At 37.7% G+C, this 26,226-nt stretch overlaps 1 protein-coding gene across 4 annotated transcripts in view; it reads left to right on the forward strand.

Moving 5' to 3' along the window:
- Positions 1-26,226, forward strand: part of LOC136858116 (ATP-binding cassette sub-family G member 8) — a 312,642-nt gene that overhangs the window by 218,890 nt on the left and 67,526 nt on the right. For 3 of the 4 annotated variants that reach the window (XM_067137421.2, XM_067137423.2, XM_067137422.2), the window contains exons 3-6: positions 10,403-10,534; positions 20,632-20,839; positions 21,026-21,210; positions 25,699-25,909. In XM_067137421.2, the coding sequence (XP_066993522.2) occupies positions 10,403-10,534; positions 20,632-20,839; positions 21,026-21,210; positions 25,699-25,909 (736 nt within the window). The remainder of the gene's footprint in view (positions 1-10,402; positions 10,535-20,631; positions 20,840-21,025; positions 21,211-25,698; positions 25,910-26,226) is intronic. The other variant, XM_067137425.2, reaches the window with a different exon arrangement.

The following is a 26,226-nucleotide window of genomic DNA, read 5'->3' on the forward strand; positions in this document are numbered from 1 at the left end:
GGCGCTTTCGTGAGTTCCCCTGGTTCTCATCAAGTGATGCGAGCTCTTGGTGTTCCATACGCCGTATAAAAAACATTTTCTTTCCGTAAAACCAACAAATGTCATAAGAAAAATAAATTTTAAAAAATTCATTCTGGTAAAAATAAATGGTGAAGTGGCACTTCACCTACTTCACCTGAAAAGCCGCCCCTGATATCATTGATATGTGTGAAGAAGTGGAATCAGAGACAAGGCTGTTTGCATATTATGTTATTCTGTACAAAGTAATAAATAAGTCCGCGGAAATGTGACTAAATGATATCAAAGTAGAATTGCGTTGCCAAGATGCAAAGGGCATTAAGTCCATTATAAACAAATTTTCACAAACGAAGGAAAACGTGTCATTTTTTATGTGCAAGAGGTAGGATCGCACTTCTTTCAGCATAAAATTAGAAAAAAAATTGATTTTAAATTCATGTGTGAGAGAAATAAAGTTTCTATAATTCTCTAGATATTTAAATGTTTAGTTTGGACATAAGGCATTTTGCTGCATTACATTGTACATAAGGGTGTATGCAACAGTAAACAGCTTAATGTACCTAATTAATTGCATATGCTACAGTACTGGGAACATAAATTTGGTGGACTGGAGGAAGGAAGAAAAACTGAAAAATCATTTAATTAGATACTATATATTATTTCCATTTGTTTTACACTGTTTACATTTCCTTTATTTTGTGACAGAAAAACGAAACAATATTTCACAAAATATTAACTTAAAACTAGGTCATAAAGGGCAGCAGGTTCTTTACATTAATTTGAACTGTCAAGTTTCCACTGATCTAGTTGTCATACTTAAGGCTGTATAAAATTATGGCTCCAACATTGTCTTAAATAAAGAACAACAGACGATGAAAAATATATCAATTAAGTCACTTCAATAGCCAAAGAAAAATTATATATTAAAAGTACTACAGTAATATTCCAATTGCTTTAAATGGCCATTACTTCATCTCCTTCAGGAATGTCCAATAAGTCGTCATCTACATCTTCTGTCATTATCACCAAACCATTCATCCTGTCTAGTCAGTGTATCCTTTAAGAAATTCAGGTCTTCTAAACTTTTCCAGTTTTCTGTGAAGTGTGTTTCAAACAGGCATTTCAGATCCTTCACATTTTCTTTTTTTCAACTTAATTCCCCCAAGGACAATCTGAGGTTGAACTACGTCCCAGTTCTTTCCTCTTTTCAGAATCGACTTTGCTACAGAGTAATCTGTATTGTAAAGAACTTCTCCACGCACAATAATCTTTCCCGTACGCGATCTTGCAATTATTATCCTTTTGCTAGGCTTTAGTTGAAAATGTCACGTTACAGTTGACAATCAGTGTACCGTAGCGAAGGTGACAGTATTACCAAATTTGGTTGTAGTGTTGTTCTTCATTTATGTATTTAGTATCTGCTATTACTTATTTTTTCACTTTTTATTTGCTTTCTATTGATTTGGTCACCCCCCTTGGGTGGGGGACGCAGACGAAGAATACACCCACGTTATCCCCTGCCTGTCGTAAGAGGAGACTAAAAGGGGTGACCAAGGTTGATTGCATCAGAACCATGAAACTACTTGTGATTAGTACCATCATGCGGGGAACACTATGGGTCGCCTTTACTTGCGAGTAGTACCACTCTGTTAGGTCCTCAATAGTTTTGTGATTCATGGCAGTAGAGCGAGGTTCACTGTGGGTTTCCAATACCTGTGATTAGTACCAATAAATGCGGAACACCACGGTCTTACGTTGCCCGTGATTAGTACCATTAATCAGGCATTGCCTGTGGTTAGTAACACAATATGAGCGACACCGTGGGTCTTCGTTGCCTATGCTTAGTACCCACTATATGTGGAACACCACGGGAATACCGGCGCTCGTGATTAATACACCAAGGTGAGAAACACCATGGGTTTGCGTTGCCTATGAGATTCGCCATTATGTGAGAAACACCAGAGGTCTGCGTTACCTGTACGACGTACAATACTTGTGAGTAGTACCATAATGTTTGGAACACCGTGAGTTTACGCTATCTTCGATTAGTACCGCAACCTGAAAAATACCATGATTCTCCTTTACTAGCGATAGGTGATATTATGAGGGACTGTTGACATGGATATTGAACTCCTTTAGACAACAAGCATCATCGATTCAGGATTGTGCTTTGGAAACAGTCCCTTGGTCCACAATATTGTTTCTGGTCAGGTGAGGCATTGCGAGTTGGATCCACTGTTTGTTTAAAATTCATATTGATTCCTTCATTCTTCATCATCATGTTTTGAATTCTGGTCAGTGGATGAACTTTGTACTTTTAAATTGTCATTGCATTTCATCTCATTTCGTACCATTAGGGGCTGATGACCTAGATGTTAGGCCCTTCTAAACAACAAGCATCATCATCATCATCATCATCATCATTGATTTGGTCAATAATTTCAAGGACTGGAGCAAAAATAACTTTCGTGGGCATAATGGCATTTGATGCTTTTCCACTAGTATATGGAGGCTTATGGATGTGGACATAATGGTACTTGCATCTCTCTTTTGTGATTGGACATAAAGGTCTATGCAGCAAGCTTGGCAGTGGACAGACAGGTCTCTGCAGCAGTCCATGATTTTTAACCTATAAAATAAGCAACATAGAAATCATTTTGAAGCTCTACGCTAGTGTTAATCAATGCCAAATGATGTGAAGAAGAAAATGTTGGTCTTATCTCAATTTTCATTTTTTGTGGACTTAAGGCTTTTTGCATCTTGGCAACTCAATTATTAAATACAGTGGTAAACTGTCCAACTCATGATCCCACTGATCGCCAAAGTACTGTAGCTGTCCCATGCACTTACAGAAAGAGACAATTCTGTTCGCTCGTCGACAATCTTCGAGGCATTTCGTTCAACATTGATGTAGGACCGAAAACGTGTTTCACTGAATTCTTCATGTTACGACCTGGTGATTTCTACCTCCAAGGTTTTGACACGCTAGTGGAACGTTGGCAAGCAACAAAATGTACTATATTGACAATTAACGCAATTGAATAAACTGAACAAACTTAACTGAACTCACCACTCCAGTCCTAAGAACTGGACCTAGGTCCAAGGTCCAAACTTGTGATAATCAAGTACCATGAGGCATGTTAGAACTCAAACTTTTACCCCAGGTGGTAACCAATCCACTGCTGTCAAGAACACTACAAAAAGACTGTTGGATTCAGGGGAGTCTGGACTGACACACAAACAGAGGGAGTCGGAGACCTCGGGCCAGCTTCGCCCAATCAGCAAAACCTATTTCGGAACACTAAACATAAATACTCTCATACGAGCAGGAAAATTGTGTAAACTAGAACAAACCTTAAACGAACAAGACATACAGATACTGGTACTACAAGAAACAAGACTGACTGACGAAAACACAATGGATTTCAGGAACTACAGACTCTTCAAAAGTAAAACAGACAAATTAATTCTCAAAAACACGCCACTTTTAGGAGTCGCTTTTGCAATCAAGAAAAACATACTTAACTCAATAACAAATGTGAAGCCTGTAAACGATAGACTAATGACAATCACTGTAAAGAATATAAATAAAACATACACACTGATTAATTAACACATGCTAATCAATGAGGACAATAAAATGGACTGTAAAAAGGTAGACAAATCCTTGGAAACTCTAGAAGAAATAATACCCAAAATTCCTCCAAACCACTTCAAAATCTTACTAGGTGACTTCAATGCACAATTAGGGAAAGAAAGAAAATGTAGAATAACAATACGAAAATTCCCAGCACATAAATGGACCAACCAAAATTGACAAAGATTAGTTGAACTCTGCAGGGTATTCAACTTAAAATCATGTCAACACACTTCAAAAAGAAACCACAAAACAAATGACATGGAGATCACTGAACACACTCATCAGCGAATTTCAAACTGACTATGTAGCAATCTCTTATCCAAACCACAGAGAAATTATGAATGTTCAAGTCAGAAGGGGTGCAAACATAGACTCAGATCATTACCTGACAAGAATCAAACTACAGTTGAAACCTCAGAGATTCACAAAGAAGAAACCGTTAATCCCAAAATTTGGCCCCACTAGAATCCAACCATCTCTCACAGAAGAATTAGAGAGAAAGGAGGCAAAAAATTGGCAACAAATTAAAAAGCAAACTGATTACAACAAGACACTAATTCCTCTGCAGAACAAGAAGAGACACCCTTGGTGGGTGAACAAGCAATACAATCTCGACAGAAGGCATACAACAACTGGAACAGCAAAAAGACGGAGAATCACTACAAAACATTCCTGGCAGTGAGGAAAGAGAGAGCTCAATTGATCAGACAGACCAAAAGGAAATTTGAAAAGGATCAACTACTTGAAATCAAGAAAGACTTTGAGAGAAACAACACATAAAATTTCTACAAAAACTTCAAAACTAAGCTTTCAGGATATCAACAACAAAGTCTTTGCTTCAAGAAAGAAAGTGGACAGTTGGCACTAAATAACCACATTTGAAATCAAAACGGGAATAAGACAAGGAGATGGACTTTTGCCCTTACTCTTCAACTGCGTCCTGGAAAAGGTGATACTAGAATGGCACAAACAGAAATTGTTCCTCAAAATTCACCAACCAATCACTTTAGGCAGAAGAAAACTAGCGATAGATTGCTTAGCATTTGCAGATGACCTAGCAATACTAACCCAAGACATTTCAACAGCCCGAAATCAGATTGAACTCCTGAAAGAATTTGCGGAAATAGTCGGCTTTCAGATATCTTTTGAAAAGACAGAATACATGATCTGCAACAAACATGTACCATTCTGGAAACAAAATATGGCAAAATTAAATGAGTATCACAATTTAAGTACCTTGGTGAAACAATTCAGGAAAATGGACTCGAAACAAAAGCCAACGAAATTAGATGCCAAAAGATGGAAACTTCACATTGACTAACCCAAAATATCTATAACAAAAAATGTATCTCCAAGCATACAGAACTGGACACTACAATACAGTCATTAAACCAGAATGTCTTTATGGATCAGAGACGCTAATTTTGAACAGGAAAGCGGATATTGCAAACATTGAGAAAAAGAAACGCAAAATCATAAGAAATATTCTGGGCCCGAAACTCACCAATGAACAATACCAACTTAGAGGCAGACAGGAAATCAAACAATACAAAAATATTCACAGTGATATTAGAAAACGCTGGCTAAGATTCTATGGTCATATTAAAAGAATGCATCCAGACAGACTTACCAAACAAATAGTCAAATGCTATGAAAATATGAGTAAGGCTAAAACAAACACAATGAATTGGAGTGGCAAAATTAAAACCAATTTGAAACAGGCAGGAATTACACCAGCAGATGTCCAAAACAGGGTAATCTTCAGATCCAAAATTCATAAATGGCAAGTTGACTAAGAGGAAAGACCAAAGAAAAAGACTGGAACATCTTGGTCTGAAGACAGAAAGGAAGCTCACAGTAAAAGAGAGAAAGAAATATGGGCACAGAGGAAAGTAAATGCACGCCTCAAAGTACTTGCGTAGTCTTAGTGGGCTTATTCGCATATGATGATGATGATGATGATGATGATGATGATAATCGATCCTCTTTGAAATAATCATTTTGACCAATTGAAATCCCGCATTTTTAAGCGTGATTTTCTCTGCAAGACTTTCAGTCGTTGCAATTTACTAGGACAGTTACAACAGATCAGGTTCCTCACCATAAACAATAAACATACCTTTCGTGTTGATTTTTACATCATATGGAAGAAAATGAATAAACTTATCTGGCAGTCAGACGGTCTAAATGCTTCTCAGAATTGCCGAGAACAGAACTCAAACCAACTGGATGAGAATTTGGTGTGATCAGATTTCATCATTAGTCTTTTCCTCATTTGCATCCTACTTTATGTCCGACTCGTTGGCTGAATGGTCAACATACTGGCCTTCAGTTCAGAGGGTCCCGGGTTCGATTCCCGGCCGGGTCGGGGATTTTAACCTTAATTGGTTAATTCCATTGGCTCAGGGGCTGGGTGTGTGTGGCGTATTCAACATTAGAAATCATCCTAGGTAGGGCCCTCATCTTCATCTTCACAGACATGCAGGTCGCCTGATAGGCCGTCTACTAGGAAAAGACCTGCACCAGGCCTCTCCGGAGGCCATATGCCATTATTATTATCCTACTTTATGGAACGTTTACTGAGCACAATCAGAATTATGAGATTAATGGGGCTTATGGAAAAAATAAAGCAGAACTGGCTGAGTCATCAAAGTGGATTTTTTCATCTTTTAACACATGCATTATTTAAGGCTCTTTTATTTATATGTGCTGGTTCTGGATGTGTTAGGAGTTAATGATATTTGGGTAAGGAGAGAAAACTAAGAAAGATAGGAAATTATAAAGTGTTCTTAAGAAGTGTTAAAAGGGGAAGGGCAATGGGAAGCATTTACTGGACTTCGGGACTTGTATGGGACTGTTTACCAGAAATACTGTTGCACGTAACATAGTTTCTGTTAGGCACGTAAATAAATGAATAATGTGAGTAGATTTAGCAGTTGGAAGAATTACAGTAGGACAAGAACTGTCTCAGTTTATTCAAATGTGAAGGTGCAGATGAGAATGAAGCTGACAAATTTTATGAAGCACTGAGTGACATTATAGTCACGGTCAACAGCAAGGATAGGATAATGGTAATGGTTGATTTCAGTGCAAGAGTTGCATATAGAACTGAAGGATATGAGAAGGTGATGGGTAAATTTGGAGAAGATATGGAAGCTAAAAGGAATGGGAAGCATTTACTGGACTTCTGGACTTGTATGGGATTAGCAGTTGTGTATACATTTCTCACACATAAGGCTACTCACTACATATGGGAGGGTAGGGGCACCAGATCCATAATAGATTACATTATAACCAACTTAGAATTCAAGAAGCCTGTTAGGAATGTGCAGTATTCTGGGTATTTTTTTGATGATCTGTAGAGATCTATTTCCAGGCTTAGTACAGAGAAAGGGAAATCTGTCTGCAGAGGAGTAAGGGGATAAAATCTCCAGGTCAAGGAAATTAGACAGAAGTTCGTGGATATGATTAGTGAAAAGTTGCAAAGAATACACTGTAAGTAAGTTCAGGATATAGAAACAGAATGGGTGGCATACAGGGATGCTGTAGTATGAACAGCAAGGGAAAGCCCTGGAACAACTGTGCGTAAAGGTGGATAAAAGCAAACATTTCGGTGGGATGATGAAGTGAGGGCAGCTTGTAAACATAAAAGAATGGCTCCAGACAAGGTCTGATGCACACAGTGGCAACAAGTGACATTTTGAAAAGTGTTACTACACTCCTGCTGAGAGCATATTGTTGCTCGCACTGCAGCATTTTTATGAGCAGTACAGATGTAATTTAATAAACATGAAAGACTTGATAATTGATATTACTTTTGTATAAGATAACATCATTTGAAAATGATGAAATGGCACATAATATATTGAACACTAGTGAACATGAAAATCATAGAGACTAGCAGTCTCGATTATGCACTAATTGAAAATAGTTCACATCATGAAAAACATATGGTGGGCTACTCATGCACTCATAAACATCTTTTAAAGTGCTGACAATATATCTGTTATTTTTTACTAGCTTATTATGCTTGTCAGTTTTCTTTCTGTAAGCTGTACTCAAACAGAACTCTATTCTGGACCTTCCGAACTGAATCATATCGGCAACTGCGTTGATATGCGCTTGAGATCCCTCATGGTGTCTCTTTACAACTCTGAAACTATCTAAATTGTCCATACCGTCTTTAGTCCAAGCATTATTTTCAGAGGAAAATAGAATACATGGCCAACAGTACAGTGTATTCATTTTTGCAAAACCACATAACCAGTCCAGATTTATGTACCACGAGTCATGAAAATATCGTACTGTTCTTTTCGATTCCTTGAATACATTTTTAAGAGAAGGCGTGGGTCTACCTTTTTCAAATAAATTTTTCTTTTGTTCAAAATTTCTTAATGGAAATGGCATGTTCATTAAGCTTTCTATTATACATGAACATTCTGGGCCTGCCAACTCACTTATTTTCGAGGTGGAAGCGACAGCATTCATTTTAATGTTTAATACATTGTGCAGTCCTATAGGCTATCCTTATCTAACATAAATTAAATATAAATTCACACTTTAACAAGAGAAGTCACGTCGTATTATAACAGAAAACAATAACACAATATAACAATGCGCTGTTGAGTGCGGCAGAACGAATGAAGGGAACAGCTCAGCACCGACGTTATGAGCTTTTATTTCCACTTTCCACTGTGGTAACATGGCCGGAGAATGTAGCAGGATACATCTCAGTGTTGAGGGGAAAGGGGCCTTACTTGGCGCAGGCTCATTAATACTCCACCTAGCTGTCAGAAGAGATTCAAAGCGTAACAGTTGCATGGAGTGGTAACAGCCTCTTGCTCAGCTTTGACGGTGGCAAACTGCTGCAATAGAGTTCTCGTGACACGTCCCGGTGAAGAAACAAAAATATTAAATATTAATATTAAAGAATATTCGATATATTTTTTTAAACTGTTACCAGTGGTAACAGTGGATAGTAGCGCGCTTCGCCACTGGATGCACACAGGAAATTGTACGTAGGTGAAAGGAACTGAGCTAAATTAATAATTGTTGAATCCAAGAAGAAGTCATCGTAAGATTTTGGTAATAACCTGGAAAGGCTAGCTCAAACAGCAGGGAAGTTCTTCTGGACAGTAATAAAGAATTTTAGAAATTGAGGAAAAAAGGAAATGATTAGTGTTTAGGGTAAATCGGGTGAATACACAGTAGATCTCAGGGAATCACTGGACAAGTGGAAAGAATATTTTGAAAATCTTCTCAACATAAAAGGAAGTATTTCTGTTGACATCATGAACACCCAAGCTCATGGGGAGGAGGCCAGTGGTATTAGTGAAATTATGCTTGAGGAAGTGGAAAGTGTGATAAATAAAATCCATTGTCATAAAGCAGCAGGAATAGATTAAATTAGACCTAAAAGGTTGAAATATATTGGGAAGGCAAGTATTAGCATGGAATATTAGTAAGGTACATCCTGATTGAATTAAATCAGTAATTGCAAGCAAGGTGCCAGGAAGGATTCCAACAACTTTCAAGGTATTTCATTGATCACTGTATCAGGCAAGGTGTTCAGTGGCATCATTTTGGAAGGGGGTGCTATCAATGAATGAGAGTAAGTTTGCCAGTGTTGTTTCAGACCACAGAGGAGCTGTCAGGATTAGATTATTAGTATGCTTTAGGTAAATGAAAATTGCTATGAGAGGAATAGACAATTATGTTTATGTTTTGTATATGACAGATTACCGAGGGAAAAGGCGTTAGCCGTTCTGAGGGATTATGGGATTAAGGCTAGATTATTAAAAGCAAACAAAGGTATTTATGTTGACAACTGGGCTCCAGAGAGAATTGATGGTAGAATTGGTTCTTGGTTCAAAGTCATAACATCCCAGATAATATGTTACCAGTGTTAAGAATAATTTCCACATTGCCATGCTCACCTGCTGAACGTGAGCGAGGGTTCAGCTTGAAGAACATCATCACCACTGTTGGTTAGTAACGTCTTCAGCCTTATGTTCATTCATTCACCCCACCAGTTGACCGATTTAAGCCTGAGAAATATGTGAAGGCATGGCTGCAAAACCACTGTATTTCAATGGACACCAATTCAAGAGTTTGTTCTAGTGAGAAGTGTAGTCACAAGTCACAAGAGGCACTTTGGAGTGTTCTTTTAATAGTTAATTAGAAGGAGATCCAGTAGAAAACTACCATGTAAGAAAAATAAGGTTTACAAACTAGTGTTTTACTTTAGCCATTCTGTTAAAATGTGTATTTCTTAGTTTTCATCTTAAAATGCTTTCTGTATGCCTCCCTTATACCCAGTTAAAGAAAACTTGTTGTAACTAATTGTAACCCACTAATTTTTCATGAAGTGGCATCTGGGATTTGTCATACTCTGACTTAGAGTATACCCTGTGAAAATTTTGGAGCTACAGCACTGCTGGTACAAAATACTAATGATTTTCATTAACAAAAATTATCTTTGAATGTTTGCTATTCAACTCTATTACTGTATAAACTTCCTCTTTAAATAGAGAACTGGTCTAACAAGTAATATGATGTAGAATTTATAATTACTTGAGTCTAGCTACAAAAGTCTTACAGTTGCGGCATTAGCCTTCCATTTGAAGAATCCATTTTTATTCCCATTAATGACAACAATTTTACTTAATATTCCTCTACTCATACAGTTGTTAAAAACGGTACACAACAGGATGTTCTCACAGTATTTATTTATCTTATTTACAGACAAAACTTGAATTCCGACTTCACAGATTCTGCATTGGGATCAAGTGAAAAATCTCCACTTCCTTACGGTAATTTCCAGTTGCGGGAGTCAACAGTGCAATCCATTCTCAGCCACCCTCGCTATGGGCCGAAGTAAGTGATAAACAACTTAGTAATACTGCGCATTAACAATTGAAATTTTGATATGAAAGTAAAGATCAGATATATAAAATAAGCTCCATTTCTCCATAGCGAACATATTATGATGGTTAAAATATCTTGTTTGCATATTTTTCATTACAGATCATACTGTATGTGTTTCACAGTCCTAGGATCTCCAATAGAAACATTAATCCTATTCAGTGATATCCTCAGTTTTTTAAAATAATATTTTCATCATGTCAGAAGCAAGTTAAAACTTAATAAGAAACAAAGTATGAAAATACAATAGGATAAATAGACAAATTAAACAAGTATAGACAATAAAAAGTAGTACCGGTATTTAAAAGACATTTCACAAGCACTTAAATTTTGGTGCACTTGAAGTTGAGGAGGTTGAGTGTGTTCACTGTTACCTCAAACAGTTCTTTCAAAGTACAGGTGACATTGCAAGCAAGTAGCCTGAAATGTGCTTTTCTCCATACTCTCATGATACCATTTTCTCCAGTAAGCACCACCTCTGTAGGCTGGACTTAAACCTCGTGACACCCGAGCGTAGCCTATTGAGAGATGTCCAAGTCATCCAGTCTTCTGTATGATCTGGAGAAGACCTGCATTGGGTGTTTACCATTCCTTGAGATCTTTGCATCTTGCTCGCCACAATTTGAGTCTCATTTACCTTTGTGTCCCTGCTGCTTATGGAGAAAAGAAGACCTTTCTTGATTTAAGTCATGATCATGCTGGTTTGTAGTCATGCAGAAGATAGGTCTGAGCCTTGTTCTTCTCCCTCCTAGCTACTGTCTTACATTGGATGCCAGGAGGTGCTGTGCAGGAGAAGCAATACAGTTTCTCCAGAGATGTGGGTTGGAGATGACCTGTGATAATGCAACATGTCTCATTAAGTGATATACTCAATAAAGGGTACATATAGGTCTACTGTAGTTACTTGTTCAGAATACTTTTGAAGGAAGACTCCTTTGTTCTTTGGAATATTCTGCTTTGATTGCAAAGTTATATTGTTGTTGTTGTTATTTGGGTCATCAGTAGATACACTAGTTTGATGCCTCTACCATGTCACCCTATCCTAAGTTCAACTATTCAATTCAATTTTATTTTTTGTCCACAGAACTTAAAAGTTGTCAGACATCATCATGCTATACCCTATATACAAGAAAAAACAAATATTCTAATTTATATACAATAAGAAACAAATTCATTTACCTCTAGTAGAATAAGACTGTGACAGACAAACCATATTATATTCAAACGCAGTGACCATAAGAAGAGGATCGTAAACGTCTCACCTAAAAGAAACATTTTAATGGAATGTGCGTTTAACATGTAGTAACCAAACAAGTGGATTTTTAATGGCCACACTATTTGTATTGTACATTCTCATTTTCATATCATTCACCTATATATGATTGTTTTAGCATTTCTAGAATGTATTTTTGTCAATTTTTATATATTAACAGCTGAAGATGGTTCCAATGAACCAAAACATGTTCTGGTAAAATGTATTTCCATTATTTAATAGTGTATAGTAATTTCAAAGTATATTGACTCGTACGTGGAGCATTATCATTATTCTCTCTTATAGATACATATAAGTCAATATGAAACTATCATGTGTAACATTCTGATTTTACAGCTAATATATTGAATGCAGGCACCTGTTAATTAAGTGATGTTTTAATGATGTTTGAAACATTTTACCATTCTGATTTTAGATATGCTTAGGCAGTTTGTTATTTTAGACTAACATATACTTCACATATGGAGTATTATTTTTAGTGCAGTGGAAACTCGCATGGCAATCATTCCTGTTCATAATTGCGGATCTCACTGTTACATATAGTCAATGTTTTATTGTGCTTAATAAAGAGAATAGATTTATAAAGATAGACTAGCAATTACCCGCAGCATCGCTCGCGTGGATTTAGTAATTTGATCAAAGCAATCGTTCCTCAGCATTGTACTAAGACATTATCTGAAAATTCCTAAAGTATAAAAACTCACCCAAAAATCGAGTGTCATTTACCCCAGAAATTCTTTGTAAACCATATTTGTGGTATTACCTTTTGGGGCTAAGACGACCACGCGACATAGAACTGTACACATGAGAAATAGTCTTCTCTCAAGTTAAAAAAAATTAATACATGTTTCTTTATTTTTAAAGGAGATTCCACATACCTATACCCACATCTGTAACACCTTCAGTTTTTGAGATATACATAAGTATCCCCCATAAAATGAATTCAGCCCCTTGATCAGTCCTTCCCCCACCCCCACCCCTACCCCCACCCCCATTTAAGTGTATTTTCCGAAAACAAAAATTCATGTTTCTTTATTTTAAAGGAGATTCTAAATACCAATTTTCACGTCTGTAATATCTTTAGTTTTTAAGATATAAGTATCTTCACAAAAAATAATTCAACTATTTTTCACTTCTTTTCACCCCCTCCCGTTAAGTGCCACCTCCAAAAACTAAAAGGTACATGTTCCTGTATTTTTAAAGGACTTTCCTAATACCAAGTTTCTTGTCTCTAACATAATAAGTTTTTGACATATAATGTATATGAGTAATAACACTTTATGAGAAACGCCATAGGTCTACATTGCCTGTGATTAGTACCACTTGTGAGAACACCACAGGTTTGGTTGGTGCCTATGATTAGTACCACTGTGTGAGGATAACCATGGGTTTGCGTTGCCTGATAGTAGTACCATTAATGTGATGAATGCCATGGGTTCAAGTTGCCTGTGGGTGTTACTATAATGTGTGATGCACCATAGGTCTACATTGAATATGATTAATACCACTATGCGATACATGGCCTGTGATTAGTTCCACTATGTGAGGAACACCACAGGAATACGGCACCCATGATTTGTTCCACTATGTGAGGAACACCATGGGTCTGCGTTGCTTCTGAGTAGTATCCTTATGTGCGAAACACCATGGGTTTTTGTTACCTGTAGATGGTGCCATTGTGTGCACATACCATGGGTCTACATTATCTGTGTAGTACCACCATGCAAGAAACACCATGAGTCTACATTACCTGTGGTTAGTACCACTATAGAAGAACACCATGGTTTTGCTTTACCAGTGATTAATATTATGAGGGGCCAGTGACCTGGGGTTTGGACCCCTTTGGACAACAAGCATCATCTCTGAAAATAAGGAAATGTGAATCGGATCCACTGACTGTTTTGGATTCGTGATCATTTTTTCATCATCATTCGTTTTAGATTCTAGTCAATGGATACATTTTGAAGTTTTAATTATCGTGTCATTTTGTTGAACCTCATACCATTAGGGACCAATGACCTAGCTGTTGGGCCCCTTGAAACTACAAACATCATCATCATCATCGTAACTTTCTTTAACTCGCAAAGTATTTCATAATATACTTCAGTGCACTGCTTACACTGTTCTAAGTAAGATGTTAGTAGATGTGAAGCAAAACCACTAGGTTTGCTAACCATAGACCATGGATGTGGTGGTGGTGGTTATTATTGTTTCAGGATAAAGTACAACTAGGCAACCATCTTCTCTTAGCACTATTTAGTAGGGAGATGAAAGAGGTCTAACTCTTTGAAGAATGAAAGTATTGGCTCATCGGAAGGGCCATAAAGGTATGAAAATTAAAGATTCCCTAAGCCTCGCAAACCTCACGCCATTGGGTTGGAAGAGAACAGTAGTCAACCAAGGTAAATCGCATAGGTTAGATGAAAGTGAGGATCGTGGTACAAGTAAGTGGAAGCAATACCAGACACTGCTAAGGGCTCTGTAATGACCAACCCACACTCTCCAGTTGCCTCTCAAGACTGGCAAGGAATGCCATGGATGTGTTCTGCCATCCCCACTTGCAGGGGAGACCAGGGAGTTGAACAGGAATAGAATAGACTGATGGAGTAAACACATACTTGTATATAATTTCAGAAGAAACTGATGCTACAGTATCAGGGGTCCAGAATTTTCAAGCTCTTCCCTGTCTCTGTTTTCTGTCATATTCCATCCTATTCTTGATATTATGGTTGACTTTAGAATATTTAATTACCAGTACTTAGTTTTTCAGCTAGCTGAATAATAATAATAATAATAATAATAATAATAATAATAATAATAATAATAATAATAATAATTCATTTGTCATATTTCATTCCAGCAACACTCTCCAATATCATTTCATTTCATCTTTCATTTATTAATCATTGCCCCAGAGGAGTGCAACAGGCTTCGGCAGCCGCGGCACAATTCCTATCCTTGCCGCTAGATGGGGGATTCGTTCCATCCCTGACTCGGTCGAATGACTGGAAACAGGCTGTGGATTTTCAATAATAATTCCAGGAGCCATTGTTGAATTAATGTTGGGCCAGCATATGTACTTTCTCTGTGTTTAAGTATGTTACTGTATAAACCAGAAGTATGCAATCATTTAGGGCATTCCACGTGCACGTTCTGCAGGGTTGAGGAAGTTTTCTCCACTGATGACACTTATCAGTAGGCATGAGCAGTGGACCAAACATGCTTATTAGTCTAGAAAGCTGGTGGTTATGAAATATGAGATGATGTATGAATAATGGTATACCAATGGAAAATGACAAGTTTCACTCCAAACCAGTAAACTCTTCATTAATTGAAGTTCTGCACTTCTTTTTCTTTACCATGCATTTTACTTGTAGTTTGCAACAGGACAAAGTGGCTCAGAAATTAAAGCTATTTCTCAATAGATTTGAGCAACCATAGCAAAAGTAGGAAAATCACTCCCAATTTTCTTTGATATCCTAATCACTAAGTAGCATACTTGATAAACTATAAATGGCTTAACATGTGAATTAACTCTAATTAGTTATACATACATTATCATACATACATTATCATTACCGTTATAGACTGTTATGCCTTTCAGTGTTCAGTCTGCAAGTCTCTGTGAATTTACTAAACGTTGCCACAATCTTCTATTTGCAACTAGTGCTGTGGCCTCATTTGGTTCTATACCTCTTATTTTTATATCGTTAGAAACTGAGTCTAACCATCGCTGTCTTGGTCACCCTCTACTTCTCTTACCCTCCATAACAGAGTCCATTATTCTCCTAGGTAACCTATCTTCCTCAATTCGCCTCACATGAAGCCAGTTTACGGCATACAGCTTCATCCATTGAGTTCATTCTTAACTTAGCCTTTATCTTCTCATTCCGAGTACCTTCCTGCCATTGTTCACACCTGTTTGTACCAGCAATCATTCTCACCACTTTTATGTCTGTTACTTCTAACTTATAAGATATCCTGAGTCCACCCAGCTTTCGCTCCCATATAGCAAAGTTGGTCTGAAAACAGACTGATCTAAAGATAGTTTCGTCTGGGAGCTGACTTCCTTCTTACAGAATACTGTTGATCGCAACTGTGAGCTCACTGCATTAGCTTTGCTACACCTTGATTCAATCTCACTTACTATATTACCACCCTGGGAGAACACACAATCTAAATACCTGAAATTATCTACCTGTTCCAGCTTTGTATCACCAATCTGGCATTCAGTTCTGTTGAATTTCTTATCTACTGACATCAGTTTAGTCTTCGAAAATCTTATTTTCATACCATACTCATTGCACCTATTTTCAAGTTCCAAGATATTAGACCGCAGGCTTTCGGCACAATCTGCCATTAAGACCAAGTCGTCAGCATATGCCAGACTGCTTACTACATTTCTACCTAACTGAATCCTTCCCTGCCACTTTATACGTTTCAGCAGATGAACCATGTAAACTACGAACAGCAAAGGTGAAAGATTACAGCCTTGTCTAACTCCTGTAAGTACCCTGAACCAAGAACTCATTCTACCATCAAGTCTCACTGAAGCCCAATTGTTAACATAATGCCTTTGATTGATTTTAATAATCTACCTTTAATTCCATAGTCCTCCAATATAGCAAACATCTTTTCCCTTGGTACCCTGTCATATTCTTTCTCCAGATCTACAAAACATAAATACAGCTGTCTATTCCTCTCGTAATATTTTTCAATTACCTGATGCATACTGAAAATCTGATCCCGACAGCCCCTCTGTCGTCTGAAACCACACTGGTTTTCACCCAACTTCTTCTCAACCACTGATCGCACCCTCCCTTCCAAGATGCCAGTGAATACTTTGCCTGGTATACTAATCAGTGAGATACCTCGATAGTTGTTGCTGTCCTTCCTGTTCCCTTGCTTATAGATAGGTGCAATTACTACTTTTGTCCAATCTGAAGGTACCATACCAACACTCCATGCTAATCTTACTACTCTGTGAAGCCATTTCATCCCCGCCTTCCCACTATACTTCAACATTTCAGGTTTAATTTCATCTACTGTATTCCTGCTTCTTTATGACAATGGAATTTACTAACCATCCTTTCCACTTCCTCAAGTGTAATTTCACCAACATCATTTTCCTCCTCCCCATGAGCTTGGCTGTTCGAAACACCACCAGGTAGATTTCCTTTTACGTTGAGAAGATGTTCAAAATATTCCCTCCACCTCTCCAGTTATTCCCTGGGATCTATTATGAGTTCACCTGAATGACCTTAAACACTGTTCATTTCCTTTTTTCCTCCCTTCCTAAGATTCTTTATTACTGTCCAGAAAGGTTTCCCTGCTGCTTGACCTAGCCTTTCCAGGTTATTAAAAAAATCTTCCCATGAATTATTTTTGGATTCAGCAACTATTTGTTTCGTTCTGTTTCTTTCATCAATGTACAATTCCCTGTCTGCATCACCCCTTGTTTGGGATCTATTATGAGTTCACCTGAATGACCTTAAACACTGTTCATTTCCTTCCTAAGATTCTTTATTACTGTCCAGAAAGGTTTCCCTGCTGCTTGACCAAGCCTTTCCCGGTTATTACCAAAATCTTCTCATGACTTCTTTTTGGATTCAACAACTGTTTGTTTCGCTCTTTTTTTTTTTCATCTACGTTCAATTCCCTGTCTGCATCGCCCCTTGTTTGGAGCCATACCTGATAAGCCTTCCTTTTACGTTTACAAGCTGCTCTTACTTCATAATTCCACCAAGATGTTTGCTTTTTCCCATCTTTACACACAGTTGTTCCTAGGTATTTCCTTGCTGTTTCTACTACAGCAAACTTGTATGCCACACATTCTCTTTCTATATCCTGAACCTGCTTACTGTCTACTGTTCAAAACTTCTCACTAATCATATCCATGTACTTCTGTCTAATCTCCTCATCCTGGAGATTTTCTACCCTTATTCGTTTGCAGACAGATTTCAGTTTCTCTGTCCTAGGCCTAGAGATACTTACTTCACTACAGATCAGATAGTGATCTGTATCATCAAAAAATCCCTGAAAAACTCATACATTCCTAACAGACTTCCTGAATTCGAAGTCAGTTAAGATATAGTCTATTATGGACCTGGTACCCCTAGCCTCCCATGTGGCACGGTGAATAGCCTTATGCTCGAAGAATGTATTCGTAACAGCTAAACCCATACTAGCACAGAAGTCCAGCAAATGCTTACCATTCCCATTAGCTTCCATATCTTCCCCACAATTACCAATCACCCTTTCATATCCTTCAGTTCTATTTCCAACTCTCGCATTGAAATCGCCCATTAGCAGTATCCTATACTTGCTGTTGACCCTGACTACGATATCACTCAATGCTTCATAAAACTTGTCACCTTCATCCTCATGTGCACCCTCACAGGGTGAATGCACTGAGACAATTCTCGTTCTAATTCTTCCAACTGCCGAATCTACTCACATCATTCACTCATTTACATTCCTAACAGAGACTGTTTGCATGCAGTGGTATTCCTGATAAACAGCCCTACCCCATACTCTGCCCTTCCCTTTCTAACACCCGTCAAGTACACTTCATAATCTCCTATCTCTTCCTCGTTATTTCCCCTTACCCAAATATCGCTTACTCCTAGCACATCCAGATGCATCCCCTTTGCTGACTCAGCCAGTTCTACTTTCTTTCTTCCATAAGCCCCATTAATATTGATAGCTCCCCATCGAATTTCATTTTGTTCATCAAGTTGTTTCCAAGGAGTCCCTCGCCTGTCAAATGGGAGTGGGACTTCGTTACTCCCATAGGTCTGAAGCTTGCTTAAAATGTTACACCATAGTTATTAAATGTAGTAAATACTGAGAGAAAAGATTAGAATAGCAGGCCATTCAGTTCGGTGTATTCATGATGGTGAACAAAAACCATGCACTTGTGACTATATAATAGAGGAAGTTGATATGAAATATCTAGGTATAATAATAGACAGATATTTTTCATGGAAGCAACATATTAGGAAGTTATGTGAAAGACTGAGGCTAAGTTTGTTCAGAATGTAAATGGTTAGGTTATTCCTCATAATAGCTTAAAAATATTTTATCATTCACTTGTTGGTGTAAGTATATGGGGATCAGCTTGTGCTACATATATAAACAAGGTACAAATGTTACAAAATCGTATTGTCAAGACATTCTTTGGTACAAATGCAGAGGAATACTTAGCTTCCCTTACTTTCCCTGTCTATTTCTTGAATAGATTTATCTGTTCTACAACTGTGTCTATGTTTTCAAACAAGATTGCTAGGTGATCAGCAAGTGCTAGGCAGTTGATCTTGACACTGCTCTTCGATCCTCCACTGTATACTTGCCTTAATAAGCCTTTCTTGGAAAGTTGTTCTTACCATTCAGGGAACACACAGTTGAAGAGAACTAGTGATAACCCATACAATGTAATTTAATTTTCCAAAAGAAAGAAAAGGAATGGAAAGGGCTCCAGTTTTAATTTCAGACAATAAATTCTCCCATAAATTTCACTCTTGAGAGAGTTTGTGTTCAGGTTTCTCCAATGATGTCTGTTGTTTTCAAGTCCACTCCAAATTCATTCTGCTAAGATGTCAAGTAGTACTCCCTGGTCAACTGTATTATTATTATTATTATTATTATTATTATTATTATTATTATTATTATTATTATTATTATTATTCCAACTGATTTGGCTATGCAGTTTGAGGCATTTAGCTGTTAGCTTACATTCAGGAGACAGTGGGTTTGAACTCCATTGACAGCAGCCCTGAAAATGGTTTTCCATGTTTCCCCATTTTCACACCAGACAAATATGCTGGGACTGTACGTTACTTAAGGCCATGATCACTTCCTTCCCAGTTCTAGCTCTGTACTATCCCATCATCGCCATAAGACCTATCTGAGTCAGTGTGACGTAAAATAAATAAATGAAATAGTTTTCACAAAAAGAGGCTCTTTAAAGAGCCAGGATAACTACTTACATGCATCTCTTGTATTTATGGTGATGGTGATTTAGTACAGGCTGATGTAGTGAGGAAAGCAATGGAAAACCTCATTCCTCATTTTCACAGTGCACCTCTTCAGTGATGCCTAAGCTTCCTTTGACAGCTTATGTTGGATCTGTTGAGGATCCAGTCAGCCTTTGGGCTGAGTAAGCAATATACAATGAGCATATCATCACTGGTTCATCGCTCCAGCAAGCATATACATGCCATAAATCTCTCACTTGAAAATTGTGATATGTGTTGCACGATTCTCATACCACAGCTGTAATTCTTTGTGTTGGCCATTAAATCATATTTTCTATTACTGCCCATTATGGTTCTTCTTTCCTGTGAATGTAAGACAGTGTTTTCAAATATAGTTTAACTTGCTGAAAGAAAGGAAAGGAATGAAAAGGAATAAATAAGTGGCAATTCAAGTTAAATACTGCATACGAAAACCATTGTCAGAACCTCAGCCATGGTTTCCCACTTTCACACCAGGCAAATGCTGGGGCTGTACCTTAATTTAGGCCACCGCTGGTTCCTTCACACTCCTAGCCCTTTCCAGTCATATCATCACCATAAGATCTATCTGTGTCAGTGCGACGTAAAGCAACTTTGAAAAAAAAAAACCACAATGACAGGTCAGCATCGAAAGAGGGAACACAGAAAGAGGAGGCTGGGATTAACATAACTTTCTTGCTAAAAGAACAATTAATCTCCCTAATATGTGGATTGTGGTAATAATCCTTAAGGTCACTTATGGTGTTTGTACTGTTCAACAGGTCTGCTCTGGGATCCAACATGTACACATACCTCAAATTTGGACTACCACGGGTGTTTCCTCCTTCTCGTGGTCCGCGTGATGGTTCCAGTGGGTATGACTCGAGTGATGATGGTTCGCCATACCTCCATCGCCAGGGTAGGAGCTACCTGAGATCCCGTAGTGATCCTGACTTCCGAAATCAACCTCTTCATAGACCATATTCAGGGGTACGTGTGCAGACTTTGTTGCTCTGAATGAAATGAGGACCATTTTGCATCAGAATATATGTTATAAATATTTATGAATGTGGGTTAAAATTCCATCTATCATTGAAGCTCTTTGTGAATGTAGACCTCTGTGAAGATATATATGTATTTTAGACTATCTATTATTGTTGAATCTGTTGCCTTCAGCATGGACCAAGACCTGGTCCTCCTCCTGGAGGAGGGCGCCCTGAAGCATGGACACGAGGTCGCAGCAGCAGTGAAGCAAATCTTCTGTCTCAAGAAGCTCATTTGCGACACATGCAGCACAGACGTAGCATGCACGACCTGAGGGGAACACCATTTCCTGACTCTGTCCCTGTGGAGCTTACAGGGTAAGTGTAGGCTAATACAGTGTGTCTCAAATCTTTTGGGCCAAAATGAAAGACGTGACAGTGGGTCCATGGCTGATTATATTGAGATAGAGAGCCAATGGTCAGAAATGCATATTAATTGTGTCATGGATACCGCATAACAACAACAACAACAGAGTTCACAGTAATTGTTCAAAGTGACAACCACCAGTCTCAATGCATGCATGGCAACGGTGCATGAAGCTCTGCCACACTCTCTCAAAAATTGCAACATTTTTGTAACAATACTCTTTTGTCAGAAATTATCCAGAGCAAATCATGCTGCTTTCCATGAGATCTTTTCCAGTTCTTGATTCAAGTAATCCTGGTAAAGGTCCCATACATTGGAACCATACTCTAATTGGGGTCCAACCAGTTACTTATATGCCCTCTTCTTTACATCCTTACTACAACCCCTAAATACAGTACTCTCTTAACTACGTATGAAGAGATCTGTAACTTTTATTTACAATCTTGTTAATGTAATTAATCCAGTTAAGATCTTTCCTTACATAACACCTACGTACTTACAGTGATCCCCATGAGGTACTTTCACCCCAACCACTCAGCAATTAAAACTAAGAGGACTTTTCCTCTTGATGAAACTTACTGTATATCCTAACGTTTCACCCTATTCACTATCATCTGCTATCCATCTCACAACATTGTCAAGGTCTTTTTGGAGGCACTCACAATCCTGTAACTCTGTACAGTACAATATCATCTGCAAACAACCTTATCTGTAATTCCAGTTCTTTACTCATATCATATCTTCTTCTTCTTCTTTTCCTACCGCTTTTCCCCACACCTGTGGGGTCGCGGGTGCAAACTGCATCGCACATGTAGATTTGGCCCTGTTTTACAGCTGGATGCCCTTCCTGGCACCAATCCTACATGGAGGGATGTAATCACTATTGCGTGTTTCTGTGGTGGTTGGTACTGTGGTACGATGTCGGAATATGATGAGGAGAGTGTTGGGAGGGACACATACATCCAGTCCCCGACCCAGAAGAATTAATCAGAAGCGATTAAAATCCCCGACCCGGCTGGGAATCAAACCCGGGACCCTCTGAACCGAAGGCCAGTATGCTGACCATTCAGCCAACGAGTCGACTTTACTCATATCATATATTATAATATACTAGCTGTTACCCGCAGCTTCACTCGCGTGGATTTCGTAGTTTGATAAAAGTATTCATTCCTCAGTATTGCACTAAGACATTATCTGAAAATCCCTAAAGAATAAAAACTCACCAAAAAATTGAGTTTCATTTACCCCAGTACATCTTTGTAAACCACATTTCTGGTATTGCCTTTTGGGGCTAAGATGACCAGGCTAGTCTGGAACATGCGACATAGAATGTACATATGCGAAATAGTCCTCCTTCAAGTCAAAAACAAAAAATACTTGTTTCCTTTTCAGTCCTTCACTGCCGCCCTCCTCCCCCACGTAAGTGGATTTTCCAAAAACAAAAAAATACATGTTTCTTTATTTTTAAAGCAAATTCCAAATACCAATTATCCCATCTATAACTACTTCAGTTTTTGAGATATAAGTATCCTCAGAAAAAGGAATTCAGCTATTTTTTCATGTCTTTTCACATCAGTTAAGCAACTTTCCGGAAAACAAAAAGTACAGGCTTCTTTATTTTTAAATGGTATAGAGAACCAAGAATAACGGCTAAGAGGATTTGTCGTGCTGTCCACATGACACCTCATAATATCATATGTAGCGTGTTCCTGTTCATTCCTCCTCTCAACACGACAAGTTGTAAGGCACGCTGCACAAGGATTTGTAATCCCTATTGGACTGGGAACAACAGCAGCCCAACCAACTAAGGCCTACTTATGTAATCCCACTACATCATAATTGTGTCGGTAATACTAAGATTTTAAAGAACCTGCTTATAACAACAACTGTTCTTCCTCATGTTTACTTGAAGAACACGATTTTAAAATGCTCATCAAGATTTTAATTTGTACATCTGACTTTTAACTTTATATTTAACCACATCTTGGTTCCATTATCAGTGATTTTAAATGCAGAGAACCATATAAGACTATTACGCTATAACGCGTTGTAAATAGAACAAGTGCTACATATTTCATATTATTTTAACCTAATGTGTGATTTTATAACATGTGTTGTGTCATTTGCATACATTAAGTCAGAAAATGAAGTTCTGAGGAAAACACGATCAGAGTTTTAGAATCTCTGCCAATCGAACACACATATATATTGGCTGTTATTTTGAAGTTATATTACTAGTATAATTCTTTTCTAGGGTTAATAGGTATTTACTTTAACTTGAAATATTGTTTATCTAGTGCATATGTTTAATCACAAAAAACAAGTCTTAAGTCGTTAGTCCATGAACATATTTCAAACCTAAGTTTCCAAGTTAATGAGTGTTTGCTCTAACTCTTCACTGCATATTTTACCTAAAAAAAGTTTAAATCATAACATACATTTCTGCAGTAGAGCATTCACAAAAAATTGTTTATTTATTTTTGCAGTGCTTGAAAATAAACGAAGCACTAAAATTGATTTTTAAATATTAATAATAGATCATACAGATGCAGTGTTTATTACAAATTTGATTCATTTTCTCCACTGTCACTTACATATTCTTCTAACCCATTAAAGTCATCGGAAGGCACATCACTACAACTTACCTCAACCACTCTAAATTTTCTGGAGTCATGATCTTGAGTAGGGACAAAATGTCATTCTTTTTTACCAACATCAGTCCAGGAGGCAACATTTTGTTTAAGTTTAAATCCGCTTTACGTTCAATAGGAGTTCTTTGAGAAAATATTAAATGGCTGTGATAATAAGCCACTGTAAGTTTCACATGATTAACAGCTGAATGTCGCCTGCAAGGAAACATCACGGTTGGCTATAACAAAGAGCTTTGATACCACATGCCATGTTCTCTAGACTAACAACTTAAACACCACATTGAAATACTTGCCTCTAGTTCCATCTAGGATCATTGGAGACAAAATATATATATATATTTTTTTTTATGGATATTAAAACAGACATCGGGGATTCAGAATTCAGCCAGCTTAAGTCGTTAGTCCACCCTTGTCCTCAATTCCAGAATGTTCTTTTGCTTGGTTGTAATTTTAGGCTGATGATGACACCATGTACAGGTGTCAAAACCAGTACCTTAAATAAAATATGTTGTAAATAACATTCCTGTACAACACACATTGTATTGAAAAGGTTGAACATTTATCCAAATTTTAACATTGTGTCATGTGGTACTGCTTAATAATCATTCTTTTACCACCTCCCTTTTCATTACACTTATTTTTAACTATGCTGGAATAGCTTGTCATCACTTATACCATCTTTCACTTCAGTTTCTCTATAGACCTTGTCTGGTTTTATCAGCACCATGTCCAGAATATTTTTCCCTCTAGTTGGTTCCAGTACTTTCTGATTCGTCTGTCCTTTACATGAAAGAGAAACTTACCTAGACAAGAATGTTCATAGTAGAATAGAATGGTATGGCGCAACAGAGAAATATTTTCACTTTTCGGTGTTGATGTTCATTATGTAGTTGTTTATTAATAGTTGAAAATTGTACTAATACATGAAAGTTTTCAGTGATGGTCAGAATGGAAAGGGGTAGGGCTGAGAAGTAAGTAGCTGTGGCCTTAATTAAGTTACAGCCCTACTGTTTGCATGTAAGAAAATGGGAAACCATGGAAAATGAGGGCTGTTGGTGGTGGGGTTAGAATCGCCATCTCACAGCTTACAGCTACTCGACCCATACCGCGTAACCAGTTGTTGTGTATTACACAGTTGCTGAGGACTACTGTTCCCAGTTGGTGGGAAGTGCTCCAACAAAGTTCAGAATTGATTATCATTAAAATTCAGTAGTGAAGTTGGTATAATAATTCTGTTGATGTTACGTGCAGTAGTTTATGTAGAATGGCTGGTCTGATTGGTCATTGTAATGGCCTTTGGTTCAAAGGGCCCCAGGTTCAATTTCCAGCCATGACTGGTAAATTTCTCTGGCTTAGGGATTTGTGTTTGTCATAATATATACCTCTTCAATTTCACACAACATACCACACTACTATCTACTACAGAAACATGCAATAGTGAATGCATCCCTCCACATGGGTTGACATCAGTAAGGGCATCCAGTTGTAAACCAGGGCTTAAATTCTAACGTCCTGCTGACACCAAGTAATTGAGAAAATGCTAAGGAAAAAAGAAAGCCTATAGCACCATATGTGCAGCCTCCTCTTCCTCTGATAAACACAGTTTACCATACTTTTTGTTGTTGTTGTTCTTTGTATTACATGTGTGCCCTTTTTTCTCTTTTCATTCTTGCCTATGTAAGTCATTATTTATATTTTTTTTCTTCTTTACTGAACTATGTCTATAGGATGTATTGTGCTTTAATTTGACAATCACATCATGCGGATATAACAATCTGATTTATACAGCCCTCCGCCTAGCCAAATGAGCTCAAGACGTCGACTGTCGAAAGCTGGGTCTCATGCATCACTGGCACAGAGTCGAAGAGGTGTACACCGTGAAGATGCTGCAGGGCTAGGCTCGAGGCTTGGTCCCGTAGCTGAGGGAGGGGTACCTTATTATGCTGCCCTGCCTGACCATCCTGAAGCAGGAGGGATCTTCAAATACCCACACTTGCAGGTACACAGTTTGCTTTTATCCAGTATACTAAGCCATTTACTGAATGTCAGCCAACTGATCACATAGGGTCTACTGAGCTCTGCAGATTAAACTACTTTTCTTGAGATGCATGATGACAATAGTTCAAATATTTGATTTTGAAAAATTAATCAAATAATTTCTGTAATCAGTATAACACTTGGGATTGATCACCAGTAAATTATGTAGTTTATGTACCTTTGCTTAGCTCAAAGTATACTTGTTTAAGTTTGTATTTAGATTTCTAAACTAATTAAATAAAGTATGTTCTTGTGTTTGGTATGTATTTTTTAAGATTT

The sequence above is a fragment of the Anabrus simplex genome, chromosome 1 (genome assembly GCF_040414725.1).
Source record: "Anabrus simplex isolate iqAnaSimp1 chromosome 1, ASM4041472v1, whole genome shotgun sequence".
Taxonomy (NCBI): Eukaryota; Metazoa; Arthropoda; class Insecta; order Orthoptera; family Tettigoniidae; genus Anabrus; species Anabrus simplex.